This window comes from Bubalus kerabau, chromosome 2 (genome assembly GCF_029407905.1).
Source record: "Bubalus kerabau isolate K-KA32 ecotype Philippines breed swamp buffalo chromosome 2, PCC_UOA_SB_1v2, whole genome shotgun sequence".
Classification (NCBI taxonomy): Eukaryota; Metazoa; Chordata; class Mammalia; order Artiodactyla; family Bovidae; genus Bubalus; species Bubalus kerabau.
This window is the reverse complement of record NC_073625.1, coordinates 127,084,532-127,108,904: the sequence shown is the minus strand read 5'-3', so window position 1 is coordinate 127,108,904 and position 24,373 is coordinate 127,084,532. Positions and strand designations below refer to the sequence as shown.

The following is a 24,373-nucleotide window of genomic DNA, read 5'->3' as shown; positions in this document are numbered from 1 at the left end:
CACATACATACAAAAGTTCTAGTCCACAAGAAAGGGTGCTATAGAATGTAGCCCAAGAAGTAGAAAGTTACTGTGGAAATCCTGCATCACAAAGGTTTAGCTAAGCCTGACCTGCCGCCTGCTAGGTGGCATTTCTCTGCCATTCTATCATCTTAGAGCCCTTGTAGAGAACAGTTTTTGGCATTTAATATACCTCCGATTTTATGAATAAGATTACATCTCAGGTAAACTCAAACAACAAATCAAGTCTTCTCCATTTTAATTTTCCTGGTCAAATATACTCTTCTTAAAAGTTCTACTTCCTCATCTTTCCACTAATAAAGACTCCAGCAAATATTTTTATAAATGGGATGCGCCCAGATATATTATGGTTAGTTCAGAAAATGACAAATGTGCCTTGATATGAAGCTTGTTGGGTTATAAAGTATTAAGTTATGTGCTTAGTATTCTGAATTTTATAAACTTTAAAGAAAGTATCTAATTAATACCATTAATTTTATTAACCAATAGCAATTTCCAAAACACACTCCTACTACTCCAGTGTTTCTTTATTTGATAATGCTCTGCTTGGTTAAATTTCATCTTAAAAACTGTAATAACTCCAATTAAAACATTCTGAGAGTTAATTTTCACTTTAGAAATAAGAGATATTTCTTATCTCTTCACAAGAGATTTAATTTTGATATAATTACTAATTAACTGACCAAAGAGCATATGAAACAACATGTATCAGCAATCAGATTATTTATTAAACTTTTCCTTTATCTTAAAGAACACAACTCTCCTATCAAATGTAAACTTTATTTTGATATAACATCACAGAATGACTTTGGAAACCTTTCCTAAGGTTAAAACTTTATTTTTTAATCAAAAGGAGAAAATTACCTTTTAGAGTTTTATTGAAAATTTGAAGCAGAAAATGAAAAATAAAAAGTCTACACAATTTCATTGTTGTATACTTTAAGGACTAAAATATCTTTGTATAAAAGCATTTCTGCTATATTTATATTTATACTCCAACAAGTCATACTTTCATTTCAATTCTTTTTTAAAAGGCATAGCAATTTCAATTTAAATACTTACAAAGAACTATAAAACTCTTATTTAACTCTAGAAAGGATGAAACCCTTTCATTACACAACTTAAAATGTAAGGTTTACTAAATCAATACTCAAGTCATTTGAATATTAACATAATGTCTTCATCAACTTTTTCATTTTAGTATCATAAAGTGAGCCTTCTGATATTCTATAAACAATATGTTTATATAATAGAAGTTTAGACTAAAATTCAATGTAAACAATAACAAATGAAATTGGAAGGAAACATAAAGGTCTTAAATAGGAAGAAAAATCTCCAAAGTCTCAAGCAGCAAGAGCACCTTCCCAGTTTAGTTTTGACGTGTGCACCATCTTCTGTTCATTCACATGTTGCCAGGACCCTGAAAATGACTGGAAAAAAAAAAAAGAAAACAAAACTATAATCACAATTTTCTGTCGCCTTCAAGGAAAAATAGGAAAAAACCCTTTTCACAACATCATATAAATCAATCAGATAATAATTTAGAGTGATAAAACATGTGAGTTAAAAGTTAATTACATTCCTGTTTTCTTAGGTTCACATATAGACATAAAGAAAAGAAACTCACATATAGACAAAGTAGTAGGCAGTGGGGATTAGTCTAAAGTAAAATTTTATCCTCTTATAGTTCCCGTTTCCTTTGTATAATCTTCATCAGATTTTCAATTCTTAACTTCACTATTTATTGACTATTGTAAGTGACAGACTTTATTTTCTTGGGCTCCAAAATCACTGCAGATGGTGACTGCAGCCATGAAATTAAAAGACGTTTGGTCCTTGGAAGAAAAACTATGACAAACCTAGACAGAATATTAAAAAGCAGAGACATTACTTTGTCAAAGGTATGGTTTTTCCAATGTTCATGTATGGATGTGAGAGTTGGACTATAAAGAAAGCTGAGCATAAAGACTCTTGAGAGTCTCTTGGACTGCAAGGAGATCTAACCAGTCAATCCTAAAGGAAATCAGTCCTGAATATTCATTGGAAAGACTGATGGTGAAGCTGAAGCTCCAATACTTTGGCCACCTGATGCAAAGAACTGACTCACTGGAAAAGACCCTGATGCTGGTAAAGATTGAAGGCAGGAGGAGAAGGGGACAACAGAGGATGAGATGGTTGGATGGCATCACTGAGTCAATGGATGAGTTTGAGCGAGCTCTGGGAGTTGGTGATGGACAGGGAAGCCTGGCGTGCTGCAGTCTGAGCGACTGAAGTATTGTAAAATTCTTTTTTCATAAAAAGTAATACATACTGAAAATATAAACAATGTATAAACAGTAAAGAATATGCTACCCAGCTTTGGAAAACAGTTCAGCAGTTCCTCAAAAAATTAAACATATGGCCTTTCAATAGAATTGAAAGTATATAATCCTCTGTATTATATACTGAAGATAAATAAAAACATATCTCTACACAAAAATTTATAAATGAAAGTATATATAACAGCATTATTCACAACAGCTAACAAGTGGAAGCAACTCAAATGTCTATCAACTGATGAACAGATAAAGTGTGGTATATCCATATAGTGGAATATTAATAGTTGTTGTTTAGTTGCTAAGTCGTGTCTGACTCTTTTGCAACCCCATGGACTTTGGCCCACCAGGCTCCTCTGTCCATGGGATTTCCCAGGCAAGAATACTGGAGTGGGTTGCCATTTCCTTCTCTAGGGGATCTTTCTGACCCAGGGATCACACCCATGTCTCCCATGTCTCCTGCATAGCAGGTGGTTTCTTTGCCACTGAGCCACCAGGGAAGCCCCAATGGAACAGTGCTGCTGCTGCTGCTAAGTCGCTTCAGTCGTGTCCGACTCTGTGCGACCCCATGGACAGCAGCCCACCAGGCTCCCCCGTCCCTAGGATACTCCAGGCAAGAACACTGGAGTGGATTGCCATTTCCTTCTCCAATACATGAATGTGAAAAGTGAAAGTGAAGTGGGTCAGTCATGTCCGACTCTTCGTGACCCCATGGACTGCAGCCCACCAGGCTCCTCCATCCATGGGATTTTCCAGGCAAGAGTACTGGAGTGGGGTGCCATTGCCTTCTCTGAACAGAACAGTATCCAACCATAAAAAGGAATACTGACACATGCTGTTAACACAGATAAACCTTAAAAACATTATGCTAAGTGAAAGAAGCCAGACACAAACGCCACATGTTGCATGATTCCACTTATCAATATCTGAAATGTCCAAAACTGACAAGGCAAGTGACAAACAGCAGGTTAGAGATTGCCCGGGAACAGGGGGCAGAGGAGATATCAGAGTTGGAAGATTTGGGCCTGGCTATCAATGTATATGGGCTTTATTTCTAGGGTGATGAAAATGTTCTGGATTTGTTCATGGTGATGGTTGTACAAACTTGTGAATATAATCAAAGCTGGTGAATTCTTCACTTTAAAAAGTGAGTTTTATGGTATGTGAATTATATCTCAATAAAAATTAAGAATAAGTTTTCTCCTACCCTAGACATCCAGTCTCATTCCTTAGACAAACACTCTTAACAATTTCTTTATAACTTTTCAGAAATTTTAAAAGCATATAATTAGTATATAAATATGTGGGATTATCCCTGCTTTTTTTCTCAAACACACGAGGCAACATTTTACTCCCCTTCTCCCCTTTTACTTGCACTCCACCACAGATCGGTCAAGGTGAACACCTGTAGACATACTCCACGCTTTTTAAAGATGCACTCCAAGCATGAATGAACTGGTTCATAGGCACCAGCCCTCTACTGAGAAACATTTGGCTTCTTTCCAGCCCACAGCTATTTCAAATAATGCTACAATGAACATTTCTTTTAAACAGATCTTTACATATCTGTAAGCTAAATCTAAGATGTGAAATTACAAAGTCAAAGAATGTGTGCATTTTTCATTCTGATTTTGTCAAACTATCCTCCAAAAAGGTTGCACAAATTTACTTTGCTCAGTGGTAAGTGAAATGTCTTAGTGTTGTAAATTACATTTTTGACCTCTGCCAAGGTGATAGATGAAAAATAATATCTTACATTTCTAATTTTAGGTGAAAGTGAGCATCTTTATAAGTATTTTTCTGTGAACTACCTACTTATGTCCTTTGTGTTTTTCTATTGTGAGTCTTTAAAGATACTTTCAAATAGCAAAATAAGCTAATTTCTATTAGAAAAAAATACTATGTATTTGGATTAAACAACTTCCAGTAAATGTGTCTGTATCTATGTCCTCTTCTATTGAATCTACAGGTTTCCTAGAGTTTAGTATTCAAATCTTCATTTGGATTAATTCTGGTTATTTATTAATGCACAATTAACAAAGACTAGCTAAATTAAATGACTAGTATGTGGGTTTACAGGACAGAGGTGAAATGTGTTAGAAAGAGTAAACCTTAAAGTCATATACAGGGAAGTACCGAACAGCTTTGGACTGTGCCAGGCAAGTGACAAAAAAGACAAATTTGGCTCTTCTATTTGCTGATAACGCTATAGGTTCTGTTTGAATATTCTGGTTCGTCTTCTCAGTATAAAATGTCGTAAATATGGGCATTTAAAATTCTGTATATGCTGGTGGGAGCAGTGGAAAAAAATAGCAATGGTTGGTAACATAATAGTCTGTGTGGTTTTTTGGGGGGGGGAGGGGCACACATAAGATTTCCTCCAAATAATTTACGTGGTTGCCATTGTAAATACCTACCAGTGTTTCGATGAGGAAGCCTTATCCTGCTGCTTGTTTGGAGCCTGCTGCAGGAGGCACAAGGCTGTCCAGCTGCTGACGGTGTCCTGTATTAATCAACCACTCATAAAACTTGTTTTCTACAAGTACCTGAAACTGCTTCCTTTGATCCCTAAAATGGCAAAAACAATGCACTCACATTAATTTTATACCAAGTGGTTATAAAATGCTTTAATAGGATAAATTTTAAATTATTTCTAGTTATTCATTTGTTCTCTCTGAATGACTGCTTTGTTCAGTGCTACATACTACATCACCACCACCACCACCACCAAAAAAAAAGAAAAAGATTGGTCAAATACAATTCTTTGTAAAAACTTGTCAGTAATTATATATTTTGTTCTACTGTGATTATTCACTCAACAGATACTGAGGACCAGTGATGGTGGGTAGTGTTCTGACTGATAAGACGTGTAAAGAAAAGAGAAATGGCCTCTGTCCAGGCAGCTCTGCACCACAAGACTCCAGAGGGAGTGGTTCCCATTGTGATCTATGTAGTCTGTGCTCCCTGTGAACTGCATATTCTAGCAGGGAATACAGGTAATAAATAACGTGTGTGTGTGTGTGTGTGTGTGTGTGTGTGTGTACGAACTTAAGTAGTTAGAAAAACAGAGCAGAGTAGGGAAATTGAGAGTATTGGGAATGCTAATTTAGAAAGGACGGATAGGAGACACCTAAGATCACACTCAAGCAGAAATCTGAATGAAGTCGTGGATTAAGCAACATAAATATCCGGAGAAGAACATTCCAGGCAGAGGGAACAAAAACTGCAAAGGCTCAAAAGTGAAAGAATATTTAACACGTTCAGGATAAGCAAGAGAAGAGAAGCTCCTGACAGCCAGGAGTTGGCTTAGCACCTAGGCTTAGCTAGGCCTAGGTGTAGTCTGGATCTGGCCTGGCTGTGGTGCTCTTCTGTTAAACATAAATAATCCCACAGCACACCAATAGCAGACAAGATCATTGTGGGATGATGCTAGATCAACACAAAAACAAAACCACTCCATAATCATATCTCAGGTCTGGGTGAAAAACAAAAACATTTTGTGATCCACACCACAAAAATGACTGAGCATTACCCTTTCCTGGCTAATGAGTGACTGCTGTTTCTTTACAATTACATTTTTATCCCCTTTATTCCTTTAATATAAAAATTGTTATAATACCACATCACGGAATCACCCTCACTTCCAGATTGCATCCAACTCACAAGACCCTTCCCCAAATCATCTATCAGCCAAAATGCAATGATCAGTTCTTTTAAACATGCTTTTATGGAGATGTAACTAATTATCTCCCTCCTTGCAATAAGTAATGATATCCAACTTTATTCTACAGATACATTCCTGGTGGTGTATGGCTGGATGGCAATGAGTAAGTAAGATCATAGTATGGTGGGAGGACAGTGAATAAGGAAAAGAATGGCAGAAAAATGAGGCAGAAAGGACCTGGTAGGTACCACGAAGGTTTTATATTGCATTTTATTTCAAGTATGACAGGGACTCATGAGAGGGGCCACAGTAAGGAAATTATATAACCTAATCACTTTAAAAGGATGATGTTGGGAGTTTCCTTTCAAATTAGCAAACAATTCCTGTCTTTCCATGTTCCCAAGGTGAAATTGTGTGCTTTTCCTTGTTTCTAGTGTTATCAAGGATCTTACCACTTGAAGACACCATAACTCACAGTTAACATGTATTAAGTGCCTTACTACATTCCAGATTCTGCACATGTGTATAAGCTTTCTGTATGTGTGGGAAAATCTAGGCATCTAAATACCAGCAGCATCCAAACAACAGCATTGCTTTAAAAGAATGTTTTTCCAATGATCCACTTTTATATCACATCATTATAATGATTATATTACATATGATAATAGTTCACAGAAAACAGTAGAGACACTAAGAACCTAGGTTCTGGAACCAGGCTGACTAGATGCAAATCCTGACTCCCGTGTGACTTTGGGTAAATTACTTAAATTTCTCTGTTCCTTAATTTCATCATCCATGATCAGGAATTGTTCAGTTCAGCTCACTCAGTCGTGTCTGACTCTCTGTGACCCCATGAACCAGGCCTCCCTGTCCATCACCAACTCCCAGAGTTTACCCAAACTCATGTCCATTGAGTTGGTGATGCCATCTAACCATCTCATCTTCTGTCGTCCCCTTCTCCTGCCTTCAATCTTTCCCAATATCAGGGTCTTTTCAAACGACTCAGCTCTTCACATCAGGTGGCCAAAATATTGGAGTTTCAGCTTCAGCATCTGTCCTTCCAATGAACACCCAGGACTGATGTCCTTTAGGACGGACTGGTTGGATCTCCTTGCAGTCCAAGGGACTCTCAAAGAGTCTTCTCCAACACCACAGTTCAAAAGCATCAATTCTTCTACGCTCAGCTTTCTTTATAGTCCAACTCTCACATCCACACATGACTACTGGAAAAACCATAGCCTTGACTAGACGGACCTTTGTAGACAAAGTAATATCTCTGCTTTTTAATATGCTGTCTAGGTTGGTCATAACTTTCCTTCCAAGGAGTAAGCGTCTTTTAATTTCATGGCTGCAATCACCATCTTCAGTGATTTTGGAGCCCCAAAAAAAGTCAGCCACTGTTTCCCCATCTATTTGCCATGAAGTGATGGGACCAGATACCATGATCTTAGTTTTCTGAATGTTGAGCTTTAAGCCAACTTTTTCACTCTCCTCTCTCACTTTCATCAAGAGGCTCTTTAATTCTTCTTCTCTTTCTGCCATAAGGGTGGTGTCATCTGCATATCTGAGGTTATTGATATTTCTCCTGGCAGTCTTGATTCCAGTCTGTGCTTCATCCAGCCCAGCGTTTCTCACGATGTACTCTGCATATAAGTTAAATAAGTAGGGTGGCAATATACAGCCTTGACGTTAGGAAGAAAAAATGAGTTAATACATAGAAGGTGCTTAGAACAGTACAGGGCACATAGTAAGTGCTCAGTACGTCTTACTTACTTTTATGGTCATCAGCATTGTTTGCTAAGCTGAACATGACTGATCCGTATTATTAGTATCCTGGTGGCTCAATCCATGAGATACAAACCAAGTAGTTTGGAGGAGAATAGATACATGTATATGTATGACTAAGTCCCTTTGCTGTCCATCTGAAACTATCACAACATTGTTAATTTGCTATACCTCAATACAAAACAAAAAGGGTTTTAAGAAAAGAATCTAAATGCAAGTGTGTAAGTATATCTTATATACTTCCTTCCTTAATCCATATGCCACAAAAATGCATCCAGAAAATTAGACGGCTGGATGGAGTCTTTTTTCAACAGTTTCTCTTAGAATGAAGTTAATTCTAACAGGTCACGTCTCAGATATTGAGTAAACAATCTCGCCTAGAAGATATGTCTTTTGAACTCATCACTAAGCAGGGTGTCTTACACTCACAGTACTACACATGGTACAGGACACACCACTACCGTGTCTTATACCTGCATCATTACTGTAAGTTATCTTTATTAATGAACCTTTATATCTTATCAGGTAGAAAATACACCATATATATGTGATATAGCCCAGAGATAGATCAGATGACACCTTCAGTGTCACACAGCAAGTGGCATGGTCTGTACTAATTCCTAAGTCAGAGTACTTTCCACTACAATACAGACACAGCTGTCCAAAGAACAACACTAATTTTAACATCCAATAAAATCAAGAGAGCTAATTAAAATAGGCACTCCTACTTACACATCAAATCACAGCTCTGGATCATGAGAAATAGAAACATTTTTAGAATGGCTGCTATTTTCTAAGATAATGATAATCAGGAAAAATAATAACAAACAAAAAACTATTACCAAGCAAATGGAATCCAATTATTAAAGTAAGAGTTTTTCTAAGTCTTAAGGATCAAGACATTATTAGGATATAGGACATTTCATGTAAACAGCCTCCAAAAGAACTTGATACCCTCTTCTCAAACTAGCTCCAGCTCCCAAATGGACAGTGCTGTGGGAGAAGCACCCCTCCATCCTGTGGTACTATAATGTTTCTTAGTTATCTTTCCTAACATCTCTAACAAAATTAAATACCAAAATATTGTACAGAAAATAATTACTTAATTATTAAATAATTACTTAATAATTATTCTGAGCACCCACTACTTTTTAAGTTGTACATGCTATTCTGTCCAGAAGAAAAGTGATCAAAGGTGTCTAAACTGGAGTCCAATTTTTGAAGTCATCTTTGTCTTTTTTAGAAAATCTTGTACCAAGTTCAGCCTCCTGTCAAAGTATTTCTGGTTTCCACACCCTTTATCTCCACTCTAGTCCAGTTTTTTAGTCTAGAATACTGTAATATCACCCTGACTTCTCTCTTTCAGATCTAATCAAAGGATCTTCATATGTGCCAATCACATTTCTTTATCTGCCATACCATCTAATGTGGTTTGCACATTGTAGGCATTTTATAAATGTTCCTGGATAAATGAAATGGATTTCTGAACTTCATTCCATTGTTAAAACCTTTTTATGCCTTCTATTATTTAATTCCACATAAATCTAACTCTTATTGACTGATATGCAAGATTCTACATAATCTGGCTTGATCTACTCATACAAGTTTAAATATCATTATCCACACCCTGAATCTTGTTTAAGCAACTGATTTCCAGGACACCTTAAGTCTGCTTCTGTTTCCACATCTGTTCCTCTAGTGCTGTTTCAAGTATTCTGCCTAACCCTCAATTCCTATCCAAACTCTGCTCAGTTTTAAATGTCCAACACAAATTCTTTTTCCTCCCTCAATCTTCTCCAACTACCCACACTCATGTTTTCTGAATCTTTATATATGCTTTATATATAGCGTGTCCCTGGCTCTTAGAGTTTAAAGACAAGTACCCTTGAAATAAAATTTTGTGGTGGACATAATAAACCATAAACATCTATTATATCAAGCATGTTATTAAAAACAAGATACTTCAGTACCTACAAAGTAAGAAAAAAACAATTTCAGAATAAAAGACAGTATTCTAAGTTGACTAAATTTAGCACTACTTAAAAACACTGTACTTGTTTTTCACATTTTACTATGAATTAGGAACTTTGACAAAAACTGGCACTAGTCCATGGACCAGCATTAGGAATCGACTTCTCGGAAGTCTATCTGTAGAGTAGAGGAGCCAGGACCTGTATTTTTAACAAGCTCTTTAGATGATCCTGACACACAACCATTTGAGAACCACCAATATAGTGCAGAGGAGAAAATTAAAAACTAAAAGTAATCCATTTATGATTGACCTTATATATGGTCCTTCATTTAAGTCTTATATCTGCCAGTTAAACTGAAGCTTCTTAAAAGGAGAGAGTCTATTTGGGAAGGTCATGTACATACTGCTATATTTAAAATGGATAACTAACAAAAACCTATTGTATAGCACATGGAACTCTGCTCAGTGTTATGTGGCAGCCTGGGTAGGAGGGAATTTTAGGGGAAAATGGATACATGGATTATGTATGGCTGAGTCCCTTCACTGTTCCCCTGGAACTATCACAATATTGTTAACTGGCTATACCCCAATACAAAGTGGTTTTTTGTGTATAAAAAAAATAAAATTTACTATACCAAAAAAAAAAGGAGGGAGTCTAATACTTGAGTATCCACTTGCTCCCATCCCCCAACCAAACAGTACCTGGAATACTGACCTTAACAAAAGACACACTTTGTCTATTTTGTTTGTTTAGCACAATTCTAAACATGTGCAGATTAATTTGGGGGGCTTCCCAGATGGCGCGGTCATAAAGAATCTACTTGCCAATGCAGGAGACACAGGTTTGGGGATTGGGAAGATCCCCTGGAGTAGGAGAAGGCAACCAACTCCAGTAGTCTTGCCTGGAGAATTCCATGGACAGAGGAGCCTGGTGGGCTTCAGTCTATGGGGTCACAAAAGAGCCAAACACGACTGAGAGACTGAGCATGCATGCAGATTAATTTGCTTTCCCGTGGAGTTTTACATAAGACAAGTTACTACTTACTTCTAGAAAATACTCACTTTGTTAAACGAGCTTCCTTCACAGTTTTCTGCCAGACCTGTATCTTTTTTTCCCTTTGGCTCAGTGCTTTCTGATATGCAGATGGAAGACCCCCAGGTATCTCTGTTGTGTCCCCTTCCATTTCAAATGGAATAATAAACACATAGAATTCACATGGTGATAGGAGTCGGAAGACACTTGGGCTGCTGTTCTCTCTGCACACAATCATGGGATTATCCCAATAGTTAGGCACTGTAGCAAGGCCGGTCCTAGCCATGTGGTCCTCCAGCATTGGGTAATGGGTATGAAAAGGGGCAAAAGTTACTCTCTGGTTCCCAGAGAGAATAAGGGGGCGTGTAGGTGTCAGAATGTGAAAGATGCAACCTGTCGTCGACGAGATGGACAGACGATGGCAAACAGCAATGACTTTAACGTTGTCACAGCTGTGGAGGTGAAGAGCAGTCTGTACAGGGCCCAGGACAAAGGTGCTATTTCTGCACTTCTCAATTGCCACGGATCTGAAAAATGAGGTAAATTCCTTTGAATAAGATTAAAAAACGTTTGACTACAATATTACTCTGTGATGACAAATAAAAGGACCCCATTCTAAAGAAGATGTAACAACGTCAGAACACTATGAAGACTGCTTACCGTAAGGGAGAGAGCAGATATATAAAAGACTCGTTGCAACGATGGATCTTTACATGTGCCCCCACCAGAGTATCTGAGCTCTTGGCCAATGTCTGCTTGTAAACCTGGCTCATCACCACCATGCGGTGCATCCTTGGGGCCACATGAGTATTACAGGCAATCTTCGCTCTCTTGGTTGTCCCTTCAACTATTTAAGAAAAATACAAACGAGATAGTTTCAAAGGAAACCCATCATCCAAATGAGCTCATAAATATCTACATGTCCATATGTCTAAAATTAGATACATAACAGGTTTAAAAAGTGTTAGATCTGAGTGTCAGGTAAAGAGCTGTATGCTATACTACTCTCTGTGCTTTTCTGTATGTTGCCAAATTTTAAATTGTCTTTTTAAAAAAAGGTTAAATCTACAATCCATTCAAGATTGCCTATAGATCTAAGATTTTTTTCATGTCTACTCTTCAAGTTAAGTAATGTGCCTAAGGCCATATGGCTAGTAAGTGGTAGAGTTGACGCAATTCAAGTATCTTCCCCAACTCACCTTAATTTATCATCCCAACTCTGAAATATTCTTTTTAAATTGCCATAATACAAATTCTGAACTCCTCCCAAGTTACTTACCACATCATTCCATGCATTCTATTTAGGTTCATGTCTTTACTCCCGGGATCATTACTGAGAGTACATCTTCCTCTCAGACATGGTGCCTTGCACAAACTCACACTCAAAAACTCTGTGCAGGCTGCCCTCCTAACACAGTCTCCCCATGACGTCATTGCTTTCTCAGACTGTACTTCCCTGCAAGCCACCAGGACCACTCTTGTAAAGAAAACTGCCAAATGTGGAGAGGTCACGTAGTACGCTCTTCTTCTTTTAAAACAATTCTTGTTTTCTTTTATTAGAAAACTAATATACGGCTACTGCAGAAAACTTTTAAATACTATAAGTAAAACAAGATAAAAATTATTTGTAATCCTACTATCTAACACATTTTATAATCCTAAGAGCTCAGATGTCCTTTTTCCTCCTAGTACTTACCCTAGCAATGTTTAAAAACTTACTTGCACTTTTATTTCTTTTATCAACATCAACAATTATATAGTATCTCCTGTTTATAGGAGCCATACATACCTGAGAGTCTGACCTCATGCTACAGCAATAACTTGGTTGCATATAAAATACTTGGATCATTGTAGATGTTGCTCAACTGTTTTCTGAATTTTAGCATTACAAAAATTTGATACAAAAGTGATTTTTTTTTTTTTTTTTTTTACATTTGCATGGAAACTATTTTCTCTTTATCTCTGAAACTCAAAGATTTTGGAAGTATATTCTAGTCTTTTCCCATTAATTTTGCCTGGCATTTGCCTTAGTGCAGCACCTATTTCTGAGGCCCTCTTCTCTTAAAACTTATACCTGGGCTCCAAGAAGTCATACAGTACCTGAACCTATCCCATTAGCCATCACTGGACGATCAGAAGTAGATACCTTTGCAACCAAAGCCAAATTCTCTCTACTATGAATTTACATTTCTAATTCAGAAATAGCTAGTCTGCCTGTGTCTGTATAGCTAAAAGAACTTCATTTTTGCAACAACTCTATGAGGGTATAACTGTGGAATAGCCAATTTCTGCTAAGTGGCACAGAAAATGGGAAAGCTTCAAGCAAATCAGCATGAGAGTGAGAGGGAAAATGAGCCAGAAAAGACAAAAGTAAAGCAAAGAAAGAACTAACTGAAGTTGGAGTTTCTGTTAGCTGCAACCAAAGCAAGTTGGACTAATGAGTCAACTGAGATTGTTGCTGCCTTGAGAAAAAATCTCATTTACAAAAGAGATGTTCCCTTTTTTCCCTTTTATAGTAGCAATATTCTTGAGGTCTTCCACAAAAGATGTGTGATCACTAATACATCAGAAAATACTAGGTTCCATAACCTGTCATTCAATTTAATATAGATTAAGATATTAATAAATACCTTGGTGAGCCCAAGCCAATTTCTTTCCAGACTTGAGGCAAGCAGATGTACCAAATGGATTCCCAGTCAAGCAGGTTCTTAACCAGGCTTCCAGCTTGTAGAAAGAAAAAGTCTTAGAGGTCTTTGAGAAGCCAGTTTCCGCATGCAGTGGTTGCCACAGTGCAAGTTCATAGAGCGGGTATATCTTCCTAGCTCCACTCACTGTACCTTCGATAAGAAAGCTGAGCGCCACAACAGCTTCCCGAGAGACTAGACTACTGTGGGTTGAATGAAATGATGCAGTAAGTTGCTCTGGGTCTAAAAGCAGCTCAAGGAGATCTGACAGATGATCACAGACAAAAGCCTGATGACTGTAATCATTCCAGTTCTAAAAAATATCAAAAGAAAGCACTCTTAACAGAACAAAGAGATTCAGTGAGATCTGAAACTTTCATATTTTAATTGTTTTATGTTTATACTTTGCCTCATCCCCCCAAAAGCATTTAGGGTGACTATACAAAACTTATAAAGATTTTCTGTGCATGTGATAGGTATAAAGAGATTCTATCCTACCTAAGATAATCCAAAAGTAACACTAGTAGCTAAGCTTCAGTGTGTGCCAAGCACTGTTAAAGAAACTTGATCATTATTTAGTCCTAGCAACAGTCTTAAATTAGATGCCATTACCATGCCCATTTCACAGATGAAGAAATGGAGATACAAAAAGAAATTTGCCCAAGGTCACACAGCTAGTAAATATTCTAAAAGTTTACATCAAACATTTCATGAAGCACTAGGTTTTTTAAATTTACCTTCTCAAATCACAGAACTAATTTCAAAATCTGATGAAAAAAGGCAACTGATCTTACAGTAGTCAGATTTAAAAGAAGTTATTACTTTGGGAATAAGCTTTGAGTTGGCAGACATTCTAAGAACTCGGCTCATTCATTTGACATATTTTTTTGAATACCTCTTATGTGATATGACCAGTGTTACGTGATGAATTATACAAACTGAGTAAGACATGGTTCCTGTCCTCAAGGAATTCAGCATCTGTGTAGTGAAATGACAATATAAACTAAAACACAATGAGATAAGACCTACAGCAGAGATCTGAAAGATGTTCTATGGGCAGGAGAGGAACAAGAACGTCATTTGGGGAAAACAAATCTTAGTGTAGTGCTGTTTGCATAGATTCTTGATTGACATTGGTAGTTTTGCAAACAGATCAGGAAAAAAGGCATTCTAGCCCTAGGAAACTGCATCCAAAGGCCCATAGGAGTAAAATTACATGCCATGTTGAGAGACATGAAAATTCTGGGTGGGGTGTAGGGAGCATGCTGGGAAGTGGCAGGGAAAGGTAAAATGGTAGGTAGCGTCCATTCAGCAAAAGCCTTGCATGAAATACTAAGGTCTCTGGGCTTCATTGTGTGTGCCAGAGATTTTCAAACTATTTTGTAAACAGCTATACCATTTTCTCTTTTGAATAAACTCTCTTTTGGATGCCAGGGAACACTTCAAAGCAGAGCTGCCCACAACCTCACCTGCTCTTCCCCCTTCTTGCTGCATCTCCCTCCCCCGTAGTAAGCAGGCTGGAGAGGACTCCAAGAGTACAAGGGTGAAGACAACAATGACAGTGAGAATTCACTGGTGGAGTTCTGACAGGAGATGGATACAACTGATCTGTATTTAGGAAACTCCAGTGTAGTAGGTGGGCTACAGATTAAAAGCAGGACGATCAAGTAGGATCGAATACCAGAAATAAAAGCAAAAAAAAAAAAAAAAAAAGACACTAGGACCTATATAAGAAGAAGAAGAAAGACAAATTTTTAAAGTTATTTTGGAATCAGAATCAATAAGGCTTGACAAATAAGTAGGCAAGGGTGGTGATAAAGAGAGCATGGACAGCTGGCTGGTAGTAACTTTCACTGGCACAGGGAATACAAGTTAATTTAAGTGAAGGGAGATTTACTGCAGGGACACATAGTCATCTCCCAAATGGAAGTACAGGGAGGCCTCATCAGAACCGGAACCGGAAAGCCAGTTTGAACCTCTTCCTCTCCCAGGACGCTCTGCATATCTGTTCCATTCTCTTCTTTTTCTCTGATTCCCTCAGAGTTTAATCCATCATAACTCAGGTCACTCGCAAATGTGCTAGCTGTTCTGGTCTCAATGCCACATGAGCTACCAGCTCAAATACCCATCACCAACTGGTAATCTCTTCAACCCCTTGGGGTATTGTCTGGGCCATGGTCACCATTTCAAATCAGACCACTTTCAAATTCATGCCAAGGAATGGGTTACTCTAGTTAAGTGTCCATCCCTGATCCAGTCAGTTGCTGGGAGATGCCATACACAAACCAAAGTCACCATATCCTGGTGCTTACTGTGCAACAAGTCATGTGCTGTATATTACTGAATTCTCACAGCCACTCAGAAATAGGCATTATCATCACCACGCAGAGAAAAGAAGCCAAGCAAGAGAAGTTAACTGACTTGCCTACAATCATGTGAAATCGAATTCATCAACATTTGCAAAAATGTGAACACTAATTAAGAGTCAAGTAAATGATTTGCCAGAAAATTATCTAAGTGATTTTTGTGTCACTGAAGGAACTGAAATCACTTCTCTATGTTGATTAAGACTGCACATGTTGATTTTGTTTTATAAATAGGAAAAAAGGCAAAACAAAACAAGCCAGCAAATCTCTGGCTTATATAAGTTATTCAAAGTAATTTTTAATGAAGGCAATATATCTCCCTCGAAAATTGTCCCTGTCAGAGAAAGAGACCATAATTTAAACAGTACCTTATTATGACAACTGGATTTTTCAGTCAGGTCAGGAGACTGAGCTCTGTGTCTGGGACTAGGCCACTCTTCCCCAATCAAAGATGTCCTCAGGGAGACCTTGTTTAACTGCTGTATATGTAAGAAGAGCAGAAACTGCAGGGTGTCCACGGAAAGCTGTCCAAGAAGAAAGTAAATGATGAATCCATGTCCTAAAATGACATCAACCACTAGTCTACAACTAAGTAGGTATAGTAAAAGAAAGTCACAACAGTGTTCTGATCCTAAAAGGACAAATGCAAAAATGTTTCTAGCATTGGATGCAGGTGTCTCTGGCACCCAGATGTAGGAGTGTCTAAAACTAATTAAACTGGAGTCACTTATCTTCTCAGAAAGCTATGTAGCATCTATGGCCACTGATAGTCTCTCCCAAAAGTCATGAAGCCCATTCTTTTTAGAAGTATATTATTTCAGAAGTTTAAAATTATATTTAAAAAACCTTAGTAATTTGAATTAAAAAGTAGAAAGAAAGGAAGGAAATTTAATCAAGACACAGAAGTTAAACATAATCATAAACTAATCAAGAAAGTTTAGGATATCAGGGCAACATCTGAAATTGTATGTAATTTTTTGGTGTATGGTATTCTGTGGAGGAGTAGGCCTCAGGTTTTCATCAAAATCTTTAAAAAGTGCTTGATTAAAAAAAAAATACTGGCCTGACAAATGTTTCTAAATCATTTCTTATTTGAAGAAGGTATGGTTTGAAGCTCATGATTATCCTCATATACCCATTCCCATACACATACAATGGAGGCAAAAAAGTGAAGTAATACCTCTAGGATTACAGCTATATTCACCCTGATTGCCAACACGGCTCAAAATCATGAAGCCTAAGGAACTTAAAAATACGGGTTCTCAGAACGACCTAAACCTAGCTATTCAGATCAGCAGTCAACATGGAACCTCATGAATCTATGTATTTTTTTTTAGGTTTTTTCCTTAACTAAAGTTACTTTCTTAACTAAACCTTTTGAGGTAACTGTAGTTTCACATGCAGCTGCAAGAACAAAGATCTGATGTATTCTTTACTCAATTTCCCATCTTGCAAAACTATTGTGCAATAGTATTGACAGGGTATTGACATGGATGCAGTCAGGGTAGAGAACACTTCCATCCACACACGGATCCTTCATGTTGCCCTTTTATAGCCACACCAACTTCCCACCTTCCCTCATCCCTTCTTCAGCCCCTGGCCACTTTTCTGTTCTCTATTTCCATAATTTTGTCATTTCAAGAATGTTACATAAACGGAATCACAGTATGTCATCTTTTGGGACTGACTTTTTTCACTCAACATAATTTCCTGATTTTATACATATTAGTACTTCCGTTTAATAATTATGTGTTATACTGTCATTACTCCTCCATATACCCGCCTCTCCATGAGACTATGAGATCTCTTTTTCATTTTTATGTTCCTAATAACTAGCACACATAGTAAGCACTCAAAAAACACTGGGGCTTCTTGAAGGTTTTATTCATCTCTGTATCCACAGCACTCACTACTGCACATAGTAGGCACTCAATAAATGTTTAAGGGCTGATGCTGAAGCTCTGACACCTTGGCCAATTGATGCCAAGAGCGGACTCCTGGAAAAGACCCTGATGCTGGGAAAGATTGAGGGCAGGAGGAGAAGGGGACAACAGAGGATGAGATGGCTGGATGGCATCACTGATGCAATGGATGTGAACCTGGGCAAACTCTGAGAGAGAGCAAAGGAGAGGGAAGCCTGGAGTGCTGAAGTTCATGGGGTCACAAAGAGTTGAACATGATTTAGCGACTGAACAACAACTAATTATAATGCCCTTCTCCTCCTGGTTGCTTGCCAAACTTTTTTTCAATTTCCAAAACCTTGTTTAGATATTATTTCATGTGGTAGAGTCTCACTAGGTGCTAACTAAATACCTTTCCCTCCTTGAGCACACAATCAGATGGCATTTCCCAGCCTCCTTTGAAACTGGATATGGCATACCTGGGTTACAATCAATGGAATATGGGTGGATTTACACATACCACTTTCAAGCCTCCCAAAGAATACACGTGAAGGACTCAGGCCCTAGTGGGCATGGCCGTAGCAAACTGTGTTTTATTTGCAATTTTCACTTCCTCATCTTCCAAGGGGCTTACATGGCTCTACCTATGGCCACAGGATTTCCCTACTTCCTATGAGGCAGATTCCCTCCCATCTTAATAATATCAGGCATGGACACATGACAAGGCTTTAGCCAGTGGAACAAAAGTAGCTGCCGTTTATGTCACATTTGAGCAAAAATTTTAAGAGATGTCAAAACCTTTCTCCTATTCTTTTGCTCTTCCCTTCTATCATAAGACAGGCATGACCTTCACAGAAGCTGTTCCTTCAGCCTGAGTCCCCAGATGGGCAGAAACAGAGCCAGAGCCTGGAAAAGAGCTTTCACTAAGGTGCAAACTAAAAGTCAAATAAGCAAGAAATAAACTCCAGTTACTGTAAGCCACTGGAATTTCATTTTTGTTTGTTTTTAACTGCAGCACAGCAGACTAGTACAATAGTGGCTCCAAAAGACAGAAGATGCCTGAGTCATTGCTTAGACAACAGCAGCCCAGAGACTCATCCAACCAGATGCCTCATGTTGGACTGCCGCATGAATAAGAAATCAAATGTTATTGCGCTAAGCCACTGAAATGCTGGACTCACTTGTTACTGTAATAAGCTTACTCTGATTAATATACTTTCCCTGTGAAGTCTTTCCTCATCACCAGAATTAACTATTCTCTTCTCTATTCTGTTTCTGTACTCTATGCATACTTTTACTGTACATTCCATACTATTAAATAGTACTTTTTAAGCTGAAGTATAGTTGATTTACAATATTGTGTTAAATTTCATGTGTACAGCAAAGTGATTCGGTTACAAACACACACACACAATTTGATCATTTTTCATTATATATATACATTTGATTCTTTTCCATTAGAGTGTATTATGAGATATTGAATATAGTTCCCTATGCCATATAGCAGATCCTTGTTGTTTATCTATTTTATATATGGTAGTGTGCATCTGTTAACCCCATACTCCTAATTTATCTCCCCACTTCACAAGTTTGTTTTCTATGGCTATGAGTCTGTTTCAGTTTTGCAAATAAGTTCATTTGTACTATTTTCTATATCCACATAGAAGTGGTATCGTATTTGTTTTTCTCTGTCTTACTTCATTTAGTATGATAATCTCTAGGATCATCCATGTTGTTGCAAATGGCATGATTTCATTCTTTTCTATGATGAGTAATTAATATATGTGTCTTCCTTATCCATTCATCTGTTGACAGACACTTAGGTTGCCTCCAAGTGTTAGCAAATATAAACATCCTGCCATGAACACTGGGGTACTTGCCTCTTTTCAAATTACACTTTTCTTTGGATATAGGTCCAAGAGTGGGATTGCTGGATCATATGGTAGCTTTATTTTTATTTTAAGGAACCTCCAAACTGTTTTCCATAGTGGCTGTACCAATTTACATTCCTGTCAACAGTTTGCAAGGTAGTCTTTTCTCCACACCCTCCCCAGCATTTGTAATTTGTAGATTTTTTGATGATAGCCATTCTGAATGGTGGGAGGTAATACCTCAAAGTGGTTTTTATTAAACAATTTTTATTAGAGTATAGTTGATTTGGGCTTCCCTAGTGGCTCAGATGGAAAAGAACCTGCCTGCAATGCTGGAGACCCAGATTCGATGCTTATGTTGGGAAGATCCCCTGGAGAAGGGAATGGCAACCCACTCCAGTATTCTTGCCTGGAGAATCCCATGCACAGAGGAGCCTGGTGGGCTACAGCCGATGGGGTCACAAAGAGTTGGACACGACTGAATGACTAATACAATAACAGTTGATTTACAAGGTCTGTTAGTTTGAGGTGCATAGCAAAGTGAATCAGTTACACATACATCCACTCTTTTTTAGATTCTTTTCCCATATTGGTCATTTCAGAGTACTGAGTAGAATTCAATGTGGTTTTTGATTTGCACTTCTCTAATAATTAGCATTGTTGGTCATCTGCATGTCTTTTTTGAAGAAATGTTTATTAAATAGCACCTTTTTACACACACCAGCTTCCCCTACTAGTCTATGAGCTCCATGAGGGCAGAGCTGCTAGTCTAATTATCTTTGACTCCCAGCACACAACAGATGCACACTTAAAAGTAGGCAGGTGCTCTTACCGTAACAGTCAACAGTTCGTAAGCACTCACATACCTCAATATTAGTTTTAATGTCAATGAAAATATTTCCCTCTTCCAATTACAGGGTTTCTATATCATTATCACTTTGAAAGTAGATGAGTATGGATTGCTAAGTAAGGACTAATTCACTAAATACTGCCAAACTGGAAATGCTAAAACTTAAATGGTGCTTTGGGATCACATGGTCATTAAAATCTAAACATGTATAATATCATATATGAAACGAATCGCCAGTCCAGATTCGATGCATGATACTGGATGCTTGGGGCTGGTGCACTGGGACGACCCAGAGGGATGGTACGGGGAGGGAGAAGGGAGGGGGGGTTCAGGATAGGGAACACGTATATACCTGTGGCGGATTCATGTTGATGTATGGCAAAACCTATACAATATTGTAAAGTAATTAACCTCCAATTAAAACAAATAAACTTATATTAAAAAAAATACAAAAAAATAAAGTTGAGCATCATTAAAATATTAAAAAAATAAATCTAAAACTTGCACACTCTACAGCTAGTACAAAAATTTTAAATAGTTTATTTCCCAAAGTAACTAAACACACACACATATAAATTCATACCTGATTTCTTTGCTTTTCGACTTCATCCTCAGACATGCAGTTGGACAGAATCTCAGACCATTCCAGGCGCTCCTCTGGTGTCTTCATTGCAAGACTATCAAACATTTCAAAGTAAAGCCAAGCCAGATCCTTAGCCAACTGCAGCTTCCCACATGCAATGTGCCTCCATGTAGACCAAGACAGGCGTGGGTAACCTCCCTCTATGGTCCGTGTTCGCACATAGGTGGATATCTTCCTGAGATAGTGAAGACTGAACTTGGACGGAGGGGGAATCTGCAAGGCACCCACTATGAAGGGTTCTGCTTTCACCCAGAGGAGAACTCCGGACTGATCCATATTATCTCTAAGGACGTCTGCGTGAAAAGGCTTCTTTGCATACCTAGGAAACAAAGTTTCTTTACAAACTAATTTGAAACAAAACTCATTTACACATTTTCTTGTAAGGTGACCTTTCCCTTAACTGTTTTTAAATGTACTGCTGCTGCTGCTAAGTCACTTCAGTCGTGTCCGACTCTGTGCGACCCCATGACGGCAGCCCACCAGGCTCCCCTGTCCCTGGGATTCTCCAGACAGGAACCCTGAGTGGGTTGCCATTTCCTTCTCCAATGCATGAAAGTGAAAAGTGAAAGTGAAGTTGCTCAGTAGTGTCCAACTCTTAGCGACCCCATGGACTGCGGCCCACCAGGCTCCTCCATTCATGGGATTTTCCAAGCAAGAGTGCTGGAGTGGGGTGCCATTGCCTTCTCCGTTTACATGTACTAGGTCAGTTTAAAAAGTGAATCCAGTTCATCAAACAAAAGCAGAATAGATTTTTTGGTCAGTTCTCATCATAATCTATTTGAGCAAGAAAAAAATGTGATAAAACCATCTGACTTGTTCAAAGTGGTTGTTCTAGGAAGAGTATAAATGCGTGAGGTATGAGATAGATGCCTGCTCAGGATAAAGAAAAGAAGAAACGGAAAAAAAGAGCCATCCTATCACCAGAAATCTTGCTCTACCCTGAGGGCAAACACTAATCAAAATAAGGGGAATAAAATTTCAAAGTCCAATCACTTACATATAGAGGATGAGATTGATTAAAGATTTGGATGTGTTAGTTGCCCATATGAGTGCAACATCAAGCACTAGCAGAGGTGGCAGACAAGAACGCTCATGTAAACATAAACCGAAAAAACTGATCAAGGAAATTAAAGCATCTTTATTTTCTGTAACAGTGAACCTGCTCTGGCATATTCTATTGTCCTTAGTTCAGGAGCAATATTTTTAGATTTTGTTTGTTCATTGCTTGTTGTAACAACAATATACCATTTTAATGGAATATTTATTAAATATCTAAAAATGGAAGGGGAGGAAAGTATCCATAGGCCAAAGGGAAACTGGTTAATATTTTACTGTACTTCCTTCCTTTTTTCTACACAGGTTTTTGAATGTTCATAGTTGTGATAATACTGTATATTCTGCATTGTATAGTACAATTCTGTATTATTTTAAAAGCTGAAAAAATATACTCCAGTTTATTCAACTGTTCTATTTTCAGACACCTTGTAAATTTAAATTTTTTCACAAAAACAAGACAAACAAAATAGTGATCATTGTTGAAGCTGGATGATGAGCACGTGGGGGTTCACTTACCTATTCTACTTTTATATATGTGAAATTTTTCCACGATAAAAAGTTTAATGTTTTCACTTTTATAAATAATGCTGTAATTACCACCTTTCTGCATATATTCCGGCTTGTGGTTAATTTCCAGAGAAAATTTTCAAATGTGCATTTGTGAAATGAAGTAATTGACATTTCACAAGTTCCTGCCATACGTCCACTGCTTTCCAAAATGATTATATAAAATTTTCCATCAGTTGACCAACCAATGGTTTTCACTGAGCACGCCTCAGCATTAACTTCACTTTAAAAACCTTCATTTTATGACTGGATGAAAAAAAGTTTTACTGCTATTTTTGTTTGGCACTTGATTGTAAGAAAGCTGTGCTTCTTTGGGGAATTCTCTGTTCAAAAAATAACGGACATAAATTACGTGCTTATTATGTGCCAGGCAGCATTCTAAGTATTTCATGCTTTTCACCTTCTTTCATCCTTACAATCACCTTAGAGATACATATATTATCCCCATTTTCAGATGAGAGAACTGGGGCTTAGAAAAGTTAAGTGAGTTACTTACCTAGAGTCACATACTTGAGTTGGCAGAGAAACCTGGATTAGAATTCAAGTCAATCTGACTTCAGAACTGAGCTACTTACACACATATATATTAATACTTTAGGAACCCAGTTTTAGGAGAATCTGGAAAGTGGGAGTGAATCTAGAAGAGAATTACCAGAATGAGTGGTCTTAAATGGAGGGCCACGTAAGGGCCAGGTGAAGAATCATGGAAGCATGAACCCCAGAAAGGGTGTGAGAGGGTGGATGACAGCTATCTGCGAATTTTCTGAGTAAAATCAGACGAGGCAGGTTCTGTGAGGAAGATCTTGGTCCGCTCCAGTATAGTCCACCTGTCTCTAAAGCGAGCAATCAAAAGCCCACTGGAGACGAACCCTCTATTCTAACCACGAAATTCGGGAAGGCTAAATTCATAAACATAAACGGAAGCTCCTTTCCGCTTCCAAAGCTTCCCTGGGATCCTGGTTTTTTAGGAGGGGAGACCAGCGTGAGGCCCAAGGCCGTCCTCCCGAGGCTTCGCCGCCACCTCATCCGCAGTCCGGGGTAGGACGCGGTCCAGGTTAGGAGGCGGGATGTGCAGCCCGAGAGCGCCCAGATCAGACTTCGGGAACAGAGAAGCCCCAGCTAACAGGGTCTGTAGAGGACCCAAGACCTGGCGAGCGCAAAGGCTGCCTTCCCAGCCGGAGCCCGAAGCAAGATGGTCTCTCTCCTCCCTCCCTGGCGCGGGCCCGCGAGCGGTTACCTGCAAAGGCAACGAGCCGTTCCACCGGACCTCTCTGGGTGCGGCCGTGCCTTGCGCGCCAGACCGGCCCAGCGCTCGTCGCCCACCCTCTGCGCAAGCGCGAGGCCTCGCACCACCGAGACCTGGCGCACGACATTGCTAGAGCGGTCCAGTACTTCTTTCTCGATCTGCGAAACACTTGGCTGGCGCCAAGAGTCCTTGATGCTGGAACCTGGAACCAGACCTGGCTGCTTTCTGGAGTCGCGCTTTTCTACTCAGGGTAGTAGGAAGTTTTCTATTGCTCCACAGAGCTGTGGTCAGCAACTAGCTGCTGGTAAGGTCAGCACGCTTTCATCAGTAATAATAAAGTGACAGTTTACTTTTATAGAATACTATGAACTGGGCACTGATTAAAGCACCTTAACTTAT

General features: G+C 38.5%; 1 protein-coding gene and 1 long non-coding RNA gene across 5 annotated transcripts in view; one reads left to right on the top strand and one right to left on the bottom strand.

The window, feature by feature from the left end:
* Positions 1 to 19,062, top strand: part of LOC129643752 (uncharacterized) — a 33,536-nt gene extending 14,474 nt beyond the window's left edge. Inside the window, exons 2-5 of the long non-coding RNA XR_008710483.1 lie at positions 5,159 to 5,332; positions 6,128 to 6,163; positions 18,578 to 18,669; positions 18,757 to 19,062. This is a non-coding gene — a long non-coding RNA (uncharacterized LOC129643752). The remainder of the gene's footprint in view (positions 1 to 5,158; positions 5,333 to 6,127; positions 6,164 to 18,577; positions 18,670 to 18,756) is intronic.
* TBCCD1 (TBCC domain containing 1) lies at positions 882 to 24,050 on the bottom strand. Of its 4 annotated transcripts, none has more exons than XM_055568797.1 (8): positions 23,966 to 24,050; positions 21,046 to 21,424; positions 16,209 to 16,364; positions 13,421 to 13,787; positions 11,451 to 11,637; positions 10,820 to 11,317; positions 4,754 to 4,904; positions 882 to 1,451 (listed from the first exon to the last, which is right to left on the bottom strand). In XM_055568797.1, exons 2-7 carry the CDS (start codon positions 21,379 to 21,381, stop codon positions 4,775 to 4,777), a joined length of 1,674 nt encoding a protein of 557 aa, XP_055424772.1. In that variant the 5' UTR covers positions 21,382 to 21,424; positions 23,966 to 24,050; the 3' UTR covers positions 882 to 1,451; positions 4,754 to 4,774. The 4 variants fall into 4 exon arrangements, with proteins under 4 accessions (XP_055424772.1, XP_055424773.1, XP_055424775.1 ...); XM_055568798.1 differs by lacking the exon at positions 23,966 to 24,050 and adding an exon at positions 23,225 to 23,954; XM_055568800.1 differs by lacking the exon at positions 4,754 to 4,904.
* Between the last annotated feature and the right edge of the window lie 323 nt (positions 24,051 to 24,373).

Bases quoted from the DNA above. Each gene is read 5' to 3' on its own strand.
- TBCCD1 (XM_055568797.1), bottom strand. From the start codon at position 21,381: ATGGATCAGTCCGGAGTTCTCCTCTGGGTGAAAGCAGAACCCTTCATA. The intron at 11,318-11,450 runs GTAAGCAGTCTT...CTCATTTTTCAG, and splicing joins TATCTGCTCTCTCCCTTACG to ATCCGTGGCAATTGAGAAGT. The intron at 4,905-10,819 runs GTGAGTATTTTC...TTGCCATTTTAG, and splicing joins AAGGAAGCTCGTTTAACAAA to GGATCAAAGGAAGCAGTTTC.